The sequence below is a fragment of the Hyperolius riggenbachi genome, chromosome 3, assembly GCF_040937935.1.
Source record: "Hyperolius riggenbachi isolate aHypRig1 chromosome 3, aHypRig1.pri, whole genome shotgun sequence".
Classification (NCBI taxonomy): Eukaryota; Metazoa; Chordata; class Amphibia; order Anura; family Hyperoliidae; genus Hyperolius; species Hyperolius riggenbachi.
The window spans coordinates 260,649,785-260,662,360 of NC_090648.1; the positions used below are offsets into that span (position 1 = coordinate 260,649,785).

Genomic DNA, 12,576 nt, shown 5'->3' on the forward strand with positions numbered 1-12,576 from the left:
GGCGGGGGAGCGGCAGGGGGCACGGAGAGGGAGAGAGAGCTGCCCAATGGCAGCTCTGGAAACCCTGCAGGAATGCCCCTGGTGGGCGTTTTAAACAGGGAATCCCTCTCCCAAATGTTTACCTCCACGATAGCGACAAATCTTGTCGCTAATCTCGGGGGGCTATAGCGCGGCAGTGGGGGGGGGCAGAAACCGGCAGTGTGGGGACATAGAGGCATGTCATCAGACAGAGAACATGCCTCTGTGTCCCATCTGCCCCCCATCTGGCCCACCTCGGGTTCTCTTTAATCCAGCTAATAATCTATGTAAAGGCTATTGTAATCAATGTATCAATTGCAAAATCAGCTTACTGGCAACATATAAACTTGAAGAGATTATATATTTTTCATTGTACAATAGATTACGCAGGTAGGTACTCCCTTTTCTCATTTTCTTGCTAAGGATTCTTGTTAGATATCAGTTAAAAGTGTGAAAATACTTTCCGAGTATGGCCGATCGTTTTAGCAGGTGCTGGTAGTTCACTTTCATTTATGAAACTACTTTTCATCTGTAACAATTTTATCAGTTATTTCCTTCTATTGCACATTTCAGGTCTGCAATGTAGCACCAGCAACATTCATAGGAGTGAGATGAGGCTAGTAATTGAAGGCTTCCCCTTCCCTACTATCAAGCGCCTTGGCAGTAAATAGCAGACTCCTGCACCCATAGCATACATCACTTTAGACACAAATGCACTTCACATACCTTGGCTCGTGATAGTTAAGATAAGAATAATGCTCCATCAGTTTCCATGTAATGCCATTGTCATGGGAATAGTGGAGTAAAACACCTTCTCCTGGCTTGTCGGGGGCTTTGCATGTGCTTAGCACAGATTTACTTCCAATCCGTAATGTAAACTGCAGAAATCTATGGATAAAATGTACATATTTTAATCTGAAAATGGACAAATGACACGGTATATTTGCTTTATACAATCTTAAAGTGATAAAATTAAACTAAAATGGATTTTGCATTGAGTATAATGTCAAGCACATTCTTTTTTCAAGGATTCAGTAATATATGCTGGGATAAACATACCAGTTAACATTTAATAATTCAAAGTTTGATAAGTTAAGGTATTTTTAAAAATGTAATTAATATTAATATAAATATAGCTCTTAATATTGTAAATAGCATTATGTAAAGTGCACTATCCCTGAGCAGCCTATCAACAATCAGCCTGCTTGACTCTTTACTGATGATGAATCAGCTGCTACTGATTATTGAATTCCACTACTCTTTGATAGCTCCTTTCTTAGCTCTCTCAAGTCTCTATTCTGTATAAGCTAACAAGATTTTGTAGCATGGGGGAGGAAGGATAGAATTGGAAGACCAGGATGCGGTCAGCTCATTAAGGGGTACAATAATAGCTGTACACAGTAGTTCTGTGCAAGGAAGCTGTGCTGGAAGGCAAGCAGCAGCATGTCACTTTGGTTTGCATAGAAGGTGAGTGACCGATGGTTGACTGACCTCTGCACCTTGTCAACCCTCTCCTGCAAATGCACCAGAGGGCTAGTGCCTCTGTGACCTTCCTCTCAACACAGTCCTAATAAAATAAATGTGGCAGAAAATTGAATATTAATATTAGTAATAAAGTGTATAAGTTAACCCCAATATGTGAAACTCTTAAGCTGCAATTATACCTCCTTATCCCCAACTGCAGCAATTAGCCATTCCCTACCCCTCTTAAGGCCCATACACATGTCCAACTTAATGCACAACCAACCGCACAACATGACCAAGCACCCAACAAGTTGTTTACCTGACAAGTAGATACACACATGTCAACCAACTAAACAACCAACTCACTTAAATACAAAGCATGCAAGCTAAATGTCAATCTGCACAAAATTTCCACATTCAAAAACAACAACGTTGTTCAAAAGACTTGAACACATGTTCCAACCTGCATGATAGTTGGGCACATTGATTTACTGGTTGGATCTGGCAAAAAACCTGTTATCAATTGGTCATCTGGTTGTTTGCCAGCCGTACACACGCCCAACTTATCTTCCAACAGACAAGTTTGGAGGATAGGTGGACAGATTTTTGGTACGAGTGTATGAGCCCTTAGTAAGCAGTGCATTCAAGTATCTTTTACCCCCCCCCCCCCCCCCCTCTCCAAGGTAGTAAGCAGAGCATCCAGTATCTGTTCCCACTTACTGCCCTTAGTAAACAGTGCAGCCAATATCTACCCCCCCCCCCCCCCCAGTAAGCATGATCTTTCCTCTCCCCATCCAAATACCCCCTCTTCCCCTATGTGAATAGCAGAGGAGTGCAGCAGTGCATATTTACCTTCTTCAGCACTGGGGACTTTCCTCTTCACTGCAGCCGGCTAACGTGTATAAGCCAACCTCTTCATTTTTCTTTCACTAGTCAGACTAGATTCCTCAACTTATAGTTGACGATATACAGTAATAATAAATTATATGAAACTAGTAATATTTCTGTGAAGGTTCTCATTTTACCCATGTCATGGTATAGCAAAGTAAAAGATAAGGTAGCTTCAGATGGACATTTATGTGTGTTCCAGTAGACATTTCATCGCTCTTTCAGGGTAATTGAAGAATTTTATGAAAACTTAGAACCAGCAACATTAAGGGGCTACTTGTATATAATGGAGATCTCAAAATGCAGATCACCACTATTTTGTTCTCCACTTTTCAAAGTCTGAACACTACTTTTATTACTTTACATTTACAAAGGCCAATGAAATTTGAGTTCCCTGGTGATCAATACTGTGATCCAAACTGCTATTTCCTTGAATGGAGTAATAATAGATCACCAGCCATTACCATACATCTTGCCACAAATCACACCTTCTTTAAGAGGCAATCTGCAGTGAACTGGTGAGCAGTGTGTTTAAAGCAAACACTGCTATTTCCCTTGTAGCTTCTGGAACTCTTCAGTTTGAGAAAAAAAATAGTATGATGTGGCGATCACTGAGGTTGTTCAGCTGATCATTGCTTTCTAAATGTAATCTGTACCAAAGTACCATTAAATAACTTCACTTTAATGGAAAGTGTTGATTCTTCATAAAAGGGGCAGTCACTTTACCTGGCACTTTTAGAAATCTGGAAAATTCTGTTGTGTTAAAGAAATACTGTAAGTAGGCCAGTCTATCTGCAGTAGTATGCTTTTACAGTTTGAACTTCTTAAAATGTGTCAGTACTTTGTATCTTTTTATGCATTGCATTGTATATATTTCATATTTTTTTCTAAAGTATAACAGCCACATGCTGTATCATACTATCCATCAGCTTGTAATATTACTTCCCTGCAGCAAATAATTTTCTTTTCAGAAAGCAAATTGACATTTTCTAAGCATACTTGGAACAATAACTGACCTGGACTGTGAGCTATCCAGGAATGTAGTAATGAGTTGCCTTCTCCCATCTTTGTTAAAAATCAAAGCCTTGCCACTTGCAAGCACACCACAGCCAAAACTGACTTCAGCACCACGGATAGAGTAGAAGTTGTGGTAGGAGGAGAGTCTGGCACTAGTGAAGCTTTCAGATATAAAAACAGGATAGGTTTGTGAAGCCATTTCACAGGCAGGACCAGAAAAGCCAGGCTCACACCTAAAAGTAAAAAAAAAATGAAAAAGCAATTTGAAACACATATATCTGGACGTCAATACAATATACATTTCCTAATCTCAGCTAGCTGTTCCTATGTCCAACAACATATCACGTGTGTGTTTCTACTGAAAATGCCATTTAGAGGAATTCTTCCATGAATCAGTGCCTGAGACTATTTAAAATGTACGCATTGGAGACTCCTGACATGCATCCATAAAAAAAGTGCATAGGGGACTGCCGCTAGTAGATCATTGTTAACATTACTGATATTCTACTACTGAATTCCAATAGTAAAATATTGGTAATCTTTACCGATATTTTACTATGACTGAAACTAACCCTACTCTCACATAGAAACCTCCCTTTACTGATGCCTAGCACAGAACCCTCCTTCTACCGTTGCCTAACAAAGAACCCTTCCTCTACCGATGCTTAACACAGAACCCTCCCTCTACCGATGCTTAACACAGAACCCTCCCTCTACCATTGCCTAACAAAGAACCCTCCCTCTACCGATGCCTAACACTGAACTCTCCCTCTACCCATGCCTAAACCCCACAGGTGTTGCATAATCCTTAAACATCGCATTGGCCCCTAACCCCCCCTGGTGCCTAAAACGTAATCCCCCCCGCCACAGAGCCGTGATTTGCACCAAGGAGAGGAAATTTGGCCGCAAGTATGTGCACGATAAAATAGCAGGTACCAAGTCTTCCTGCTATGCATATTGTTATTCTATTGGGCGCCTCCCTGGACCCAAACTTCCTCTTATTGTCGCAAATTGCAGCTTCTTTAATGGGAGCCTATGGCCGCATCCTTTATTCCAAGGTGCCTCGGTGCCCTTTTTCCTGTTTTGCCTGACATGCCCAATAATCTGGCATGCGCAGTATGCATCATATTTTGTAAAGGCATGGAGCTGGATGTCAGTGAGCTCATACGTATCTGTAAGGGAACTGCAGGCGCTACGCTGCAGTAGGGGCAGCATAGCTTAGTGTAAAGGCTGCCCACTACCTTCTATGCCCCCATGGGAACATTTGACTTACACAGCCTCACACGGGGACTTATTGGACACAGTAAAACAGCAGATTTTTACCCCTCCGATAAGAAAATGTAAGGCTCTAAAAGTCCGTCAGGAAGACCATTTTTGTCAGTAATAATGGAAAGATTATAAGTAATTTTTTCAACTTTTTTTATTTCAAATATGTTTTTTTTATGTACCACCTACATGTCTCATTTTAGTGTGGTATATATGTTTTCTCATTTTGCTATAATGCCTAATTAAACCCTTCACATTCACAGGAAGCCACATAGATTTTAAGAATTATAATTTCAGCCATAGGCATAACTATCACCACACCTGAAGTAATTTGTATCATGGAGGCCAAGGGAATGGGAGTTCTGCATATTACAGTGATGATGTGAGTAGGCTCAATTTTCTCACTTGGGGGATATACCCTCTTATTTATATTATTTTGGGTACATACTGACTTATTGTGCTGTCGAGATAGAATTGCTATGGGGAGAGGGTATAATTATGCTATTTGATAGGCATGCTGCCTGATATTGATATTTGGAGAGAATGCTTCTTGTTTTGGGGAAATGGTCATAAACTTATTTGCATAATATGGCACCTAATAATGTTATGTTATTTGAGAACATGCTACTTCATATTGATATGGAAAACATTGTCATTTTTACATTGTTTGGGGGACATGCCGAATAACTGTTATTTTAGGGGCTATGGTGCCTGATTATTTGTTTTTGGTTGATATGCATGATTATTTATAATAATTTGTGTACATGTACACTCTGTGTAATGATGCTGATTTATTTGGGGGCTGGCTTCCTAATTTTATTATTTGCGGGACCTTCCTGCTTAGCTATATTATTTTGGGTACAAACAGTCTAATTATGATCTAAGATTAAGTGGCTGTTATGTGTAAACAAGTGCACACAGTACTATACAGTAATATAAAATTCAATTGTTGGGGAACCCACTGGTTTCTAGTTACATCTCGGCTTTTAGCTAGCATTTAGTGAAATTCATAATTAGTGCCACACATTACCAATATTTAATAAATATATTAATACTTTAAATATGATTGAAGCATATGCAATGACAAGAATGATTAGACAATAAAGAACACACTAGAAAAATCAATAGAAAGGAATCTCATCATTCCACATAAAGTGGCATATGGGAGGCTTATCATTCACTGAGATAATAACTTGTAAGAGGATCTCTAGCTGAGGTATTTCTATAATATATGTGACACTTACTTGCAGCCAGATCTTGTGCATTGTCCCCGGCCAGAGCAGAATTTCAGGCAGGATGGGCCGATGTAAACTGTAATAAAGAATTAATTTCAGTCACTTGATTTGTGGATGACATAAAATGGATACTTTGATTACAACTGAGAAGTTCATACCAAGAGAATGTAAACAGTCCAGGTTTTCGAGCAGATTAACACAGGCATGCTAGCATATGGCCAATAAATTGCAAGACCTCAGCAAACGTTGACACTCTAATGCTTTAAATCACTGATGATTGGACAATTTAGTCTGCTGTAGAGTTGGGAGAATTATTCTCCACATTAACGCCATATTTCTAGACCTCCACAAACAGGGCCAAGAGGAAATATGAAAACTGCATTGCTAAGATAAAAAGATGAAACGCCTCTATAACAAACTCAAACTTGGTATATTACTATGCAAAATATCACAAGATTATAAGGAATGAAAATACATGTTACATACAAGCATTTTAAAAGAGACTACTGATTCTTGGGAAGAATTGGCAGTGCTCTTGAACCAGGCTGCATCTGAAATGACTACCAACAGAGGCGTGCAGAGCCCCCTAGAGGCAAATACACCCCTTGTATTCAAAACAAATGCTAAACTATGCACTAACTGTTTTTGGAAGCTAACATCCTCCATTATGTTAATATAGGTGCATCTGTTTTGAATGCAAGTTGTGCACACTGCCTATAATTAGGCTCTGCACATCTATGCTGTTAGTCATTCAGATGCAGCCTGTCTTGAGAAGCGCTGCCACTTCTCCCTGCTGTATAAAAAAAGACTACTGATTCTTGCCCAGTAAATTAATTGGAAGACACTGTCAGCAGGTTTTAGTATGTCTGATTTATTCTGTATGTCTTTTTTTTAGTATGCCTTATTCATTCTAAGCATAGACCAGTAAGCTGCAGTTAACTGTGTAACAAAAGCAATGCCAGATGTCATACTTTGTACAGGTATTGGAACATACACCTAAGAGATAGTAGTGAAATAAGCCTTATAGCATACAAAAATAACAAGCATGGATGTAGTTAAATATTATAACTTACAAAAAACCACAAGCTTGGATGTGGTTAAATAACCTTTCTGATCATAAAAGAATAGTTGCGCACAGCTACTGCTATAATTGAGGAAAGGACATTTTACTTACTGTGCTTTATGTGTAAGTGAATAAAATATACAAATGAGCTCAATCCCACATGGATTCATGGCTCGTGTCATGCTGAGATGATATAACAACCAAAGTCTTTAGATTTTAAAAAGATTTGTATTATAAACCTTTGTATTATGACAGTCAGTAGGGTACTATAACATGTTTTGATTGTGCTATGCAGAAAAGATGTACAGTTTTCTGTCTATGGGATATATCATAGCACTGCGTTGTCATTGGCCAAATCACAGTTATTAAATGAAACATTCCATTTTTCTATAAAGTAACTGTGAGCTTCTGAAGATAAACAGATGATAGGTACATTTTAAAATGTCAGATAATGACAAAACATCGGTCATCAAAGCTAAGAATAAAATACTGTACTGTGGATATTTTATAGTTTTTATGATTTCATTCACTTGCCACTTGGTAATCTAAGGCTGAAATAAGTAAAAAGGAAATGATGACTATAACATATAACGCAGGCCCCAGAGACAGGAAAAAACTGTTAAATTTCCTTATGACCTCAAGAACCGTAATCATCACACAAAATACAATGTTTATGTCACCTATAAAACTATACAAACCTTATAATTTTTTTTACATCTAAATGATTTGCATCAAACACAATAGCTGGCGTGTCAAACTGATTAGCCAGCCTGCCTGAGTGACTTATTACTTCAAGAATGTCCCCAGTGATAACTAATCAATAATATGTACTTGTTTATTAACTTACATCCACAGGGACATTTACAGCATGCTTTAGCCTGAATCCTTTACCTCTTTTCATTCTAGCTTTCAGAGTTTTCCCGGAAGGAAAAATGACTGGCTATTTCACACTCATTTAAATTGCATAGTTACATAGTTTGGCTGAAAAATGTGCTTTGTTGATTGAGTTCAAACAAGGGAAACCCCCCACAATCCTGAACCCTTCGATTCCCCACAGTAAAAGAAAGCTTAAAGACTATGGGCCAGTTAGTTTCAAAAGGGGAAAAAATATTTCACTCCCAATGCCTATCAGATACAGTTATTGGATCAAATGTCTACTATTTATTCTTGGAAATGTAGGCAATTCTCTATAGCTTGTTATGTTAGGAAAACATCCAATCCATTTTTAATGTCATCTACTTTGTTCGGGAGCTAAACAGTGGTTTAATGTTTCTGTTGATTTATTTGGCAAAGGTACAAACCTAAACTTAAGCCTAAGATACATAAAAAATTGAAATAATGTTTATGCTAACATTTCAATCACCTTAAGTACTAATTTACATTTAATTTTCATGTACTTTTATTTTTTCAAATCATGTAACATTATTTGCTTAACCACTATGCGACCGTGCGCTGTTTTAAAACGCCCCTGTCAATGGACCACAGGACGTTTTAAAACATCCTCCCCCACCACTGCTACCATGAACAATTGCAGCCCCCCTCCAGGCTTACCATCGGAACCCACAGAGACGCGAATGGGGAAAGGGAAGAAGTCTTTTCTGAACCAACAAAGTGCCCATAAGCAAAGATCATGGCTTCAATGAGAAGCCAATGAGATTTGCTTTAACAGCACCCTCTCTTTCTCTCAGAGACAGTAAGTGTGAGGATATCTAGTGGTCAAAAAAGATATATATACATACAAAAAATAAAAATACACACTATACACTACATTTTTTAAAACAGCATTTGCTTTTGTTTTTACTTTTCAGATGCAGATTGTGGGGATGAGCGAGCACTGTAACTATTTTTCCTGATAGGCGGTGGTATTGTGAGTATGCGGCTATGTTTTTGTTAATGTGTTGCTGGGCAACGTCTGCCGCTCCACCCACCGCTGACGTGTCAGATCCACTTGTGTTTCACATAGGGCGGCCTAACGGCGCACGTGATTGGACCCTGGAGTCATGTGCTTGTGGCACATGACTCCTACATCATCACTGCCTCTTCCCGATGACTGGGATAGCGGCGTGGGCATGATGCGCCATTCGTAGCCGCGCTGGTGCTGTCTACAGCGGCGTTACAGCGCTTCCTGATTGGTGAGTTCTTATTTTGAAATTTCAAACACTGGTGAGCGTGCACGGAGACTGTTCCCCATCAGGTCCGCTTTTTCATCTCATCTGGATTGGTCCATAGCCCTAAGGGGGCGGGGTTATATATATATATATATATATATATATATATATACTGTATATATATATATATATATATATATATATATATATATATATATACATACATGTGTGTGTTTCACTGTGTGTTTTGTGCAACCTGACAAAGGCCAACAGGCCGAAACAGCGGGCCGTCGTTGCTTTTTATTGCCAGATGCTGCAATAAAGATCCACTGAACTATTAATACCTTGTGTGGTGCCGGTCCTTGGAGGCTCTTACATTAAATAAAGATAAATTAGTACCTCCTACCCCCCTCCCTGACCCCTGAGACCCTCCCCCCTTACCAAAAATAAAAACACTTTTAAAAAATGACAACATTTAAAAAAAATACATAAATAGTAACATTAGGGGATCCACTTTTTTTTTTTTTACTATGTATGGCTTGAAGGTATATTTCTGTTATATTTGCATATATGGGCTTGTAATAAATAACAGATGCAAAACTGAAAAAAAATGCACCTTTATTTCCAAATGTGGGACATCATTTAGAGGTTGTAATAACTGGGACAAATTAGCAAATAAAATACTTGGGCTTTATTCACAGTAGCATGTTTTATTTTAAAACTATAACAGCCAAAAACTGAGAAATATTTTTTTTCCCATTTTTTTCTTATTATCCCTGTTAAAATGCATTTAGAATAAAATAATTCATAGCAAAACGTACCACCCTAAAGACTAATTGGTAGCAAAAAAATAAGATATAGATCATTTTATTGTGAAGTAGTAATAAAGTTATTGGCGAATGAAAGGGAGGAGAGCTGACAGATGAAATTTGCTCTGGTCCGTTAAGGTAAAAACCATTGGGGGTGAAGTGGTTAATATAGATAACCACGTTTGTGTGCTGATGCTTTTAAAGCAAATTTGCAAATATATACCATATAGTAGAACGTAAACAAAGATTTGTCCCAAATTTGAATTTTTCTGAATTAAATTTCAGTTTGCATCCTAGTTACTGTCGTCTAGTCCACCCATCATGCAGAGTATGTATATGGAACAGGGTAGGAATGATTGAGTAAAAACCAGGCTCCTCACAGCTTGAGTGAGGAAAGGTAGCTATACAAGTCTCTGGCTATATATGAGCACTTATTTTGTGTTGATATAATCCTCATTTACTAAGACAGTGAACACATTTGTTAGATTAGTACACGTCGTGCAAAAAGTGCTGTGCATCTCTGGCCATTATAGTAAATCGCATGTTGTCCGCATTCCCCGCAATGTCCATCTTCAGATGCAACCATTATCCCCTATGGTCAGGGACATAATTACAAATCATGGGGCCCCCCAGCAACACTTTGATGGAGCCCCCCTAATGTTCACAGCCTTTCCCTTGCTTACCCCTGGTGACTCTCACAGCCTGCGGGCTCATCTTGCAAGGGTCTTTAAACAAGTGTGTCCATCATAGTCTTCACAGCCATGTGTAGCCCCAAAAACACCTGATCTGAAGAATGAACCCTTTTATCTGAGGAATTGAAGTAGTAGTTGTGGCCCCCTTACAGCTCTGGGCTCCCCTGTGGTTGCAGGGGCTGCTCCTCCCTAGTTGGGCACCTGCCTAGGGTTCTTCAAGATGGCTCATACCTGAAGTTTACAGGAAGTACCAAAATGAGATTTTGAGGGGCCTCAAATAAGATGTAAAAAGCCTCTTTACTACTCCATAACAAGCTCTATTTTATCTGACACTGAATTTCCGTTACTTCTGGGTCTAGCATCATTTCTAGACCACCTTATAGCCGCTTGAACAAAACAAGTTTAGGTTTAAACGTGTATAACTAATCAAGGTTTACATGCCATAGTAAAGCAGTATGTGACTATTAATGGGCTGCTATGACTGGAACCACAGCAAAAGACTCACACTCCTTGTTGCCCTCAGGCAAACGCTTCCTGATCCTGACAAATGAGTTATTATTTCTATCCAGGAGGTGGCCCCGAGCTCTGACTGGTTTTGAAGCATTATAACAAACGTCAACATTATCAAATATATAGCCTAAATAAATAATACTCAAACAAATAAATGCACCATTAAAGTTAGATTTTCATACAGAATATTTATTTAGACAACAGTTTAACATTTATTGAAGCTCTTACCTATCTATTGTTCAAGGAGACTTTGTTTTGGCGGCATCTTTGTATATCACAACATTCCTGTGAAATCTATTACTGGCACTAACTCTAGCTATTGAATTATGTGCTGCTTATGCTATAATTATAGGCAAACAAGCGCCTATTAGGACAGCAGTTAGATTTGTCACCTGAAATCCTTCTGATCACAATTCTAATCTATGGGGGAGTTTACATATGACATACGATGTTTACATACAAAAGCAAATGCAATCCCTCCCTAGAGTGGAACATCAATGCTTATTGCAGCAGTGTTAAACTTTGCAATATGATGCTGGCCTTTTATACATAGGAATGTATGTGGTGATGAGCACTGATATAGGGTGAGCTGTGAAATCGCAATCTATTGTTGCCTTACAAAATGGCCCCTTTAAGTGTAACTCCAGAGAATGCAAGGTAGCAGACTTGTACAAAGCAGACTATTGTTTCATGCAATACAAAATCACATAAAACACAACAGTGTAGTTCCACCCCTCACACAATGTCATAGACTATCCACATCAATTACAAATGGGGCTTTCAAATGAACAATCAGTCTTTTATTCTTCAGTGTTCAAAATTCAAATTTCTTCAAGATTGCAGACTAGTAAGCACAAGACCCATATACAGGACTCCACACCATAACAAAGGACTGCCTGACACGTGTTTCACGGTCAAAGACCGCTTCCTCAGAGGCACACAGTGCATACACACATCAATTGTCGATTCAAGGGTAGTGTCGCATCGCAATCTCTAAAATCAAAAGGAGAGCACTCCTAGATGAAATCCTGGAAGCCTGAATGCATCCAAGGGAGTGAAGAATGAACCCTTTTATCTGAAGAATTGAAGTAGTAGTTGTGGCCCCCTTACAGCTCTGGGCTCCCTGTGGTTGCAGGGGCTGCTCCTCCCTAGTTGGGCACCTGCCTAGGGTTCTTCAAGATGGCTCATACCTGAAGTTTACAGGAAGTACCAAAATGAGATTTTGAGGGGCCTCAAATAAGGTGTAAAAAGCCTCTTTGCTACTCCATAACAAGCTCTATTTTATCTGACACTGAATTTCCGTTACTTCTGGGTCTAGCATCATTTCTAGACCACCTTATAGCCGCTTGAACAAAACAAGTTTAGGTTTATTGTTTCATATAGGCCATATACTTCTATTAATAATCTTGGTAGTGTTTTTACTATGAAGACTAAAGGGCTGCAGTTGGTTGTCTAACTGCAGGCTAACTGCAGGCTTGGTGAAATATGTCTGCCAAAGAGTGTACT

At 38.9% G+C, this 12,576-nt stretch overlaps 1 protein-coding gene across 6 annotated transcripts in view; it reads right to left on the reverse strand.

The window, feature by feature from the left end:
- RELN (reelin) overlaps positions 1-12,576 on the reverse strand; it is a 736,759-nt gene that overhangs the window by 255,092 nt on the left and 469,091 nt on the right. For all 6 annotated transcript variants that reach the window (XM_068276234.1, XM_068276231.1, XM_068276232.1 and 3 more), the window contains 3 exons: positions 5,898-5,964; positions 3,387-3,620; positions 745-906 (listed from right to left, as the gene is read on the reverse strand). In XM_068276234.1, the coding sequence (XP_068132335.1) occupies positions 745-906; positions 3,387-3,620; positions 5,898-5,964 (463 nt within the window). The remainder of the gene's footprint in view (positions 1-744; positions 907-3,386; positions 3,621-5,897; positions 5,965-12,576) is intronic.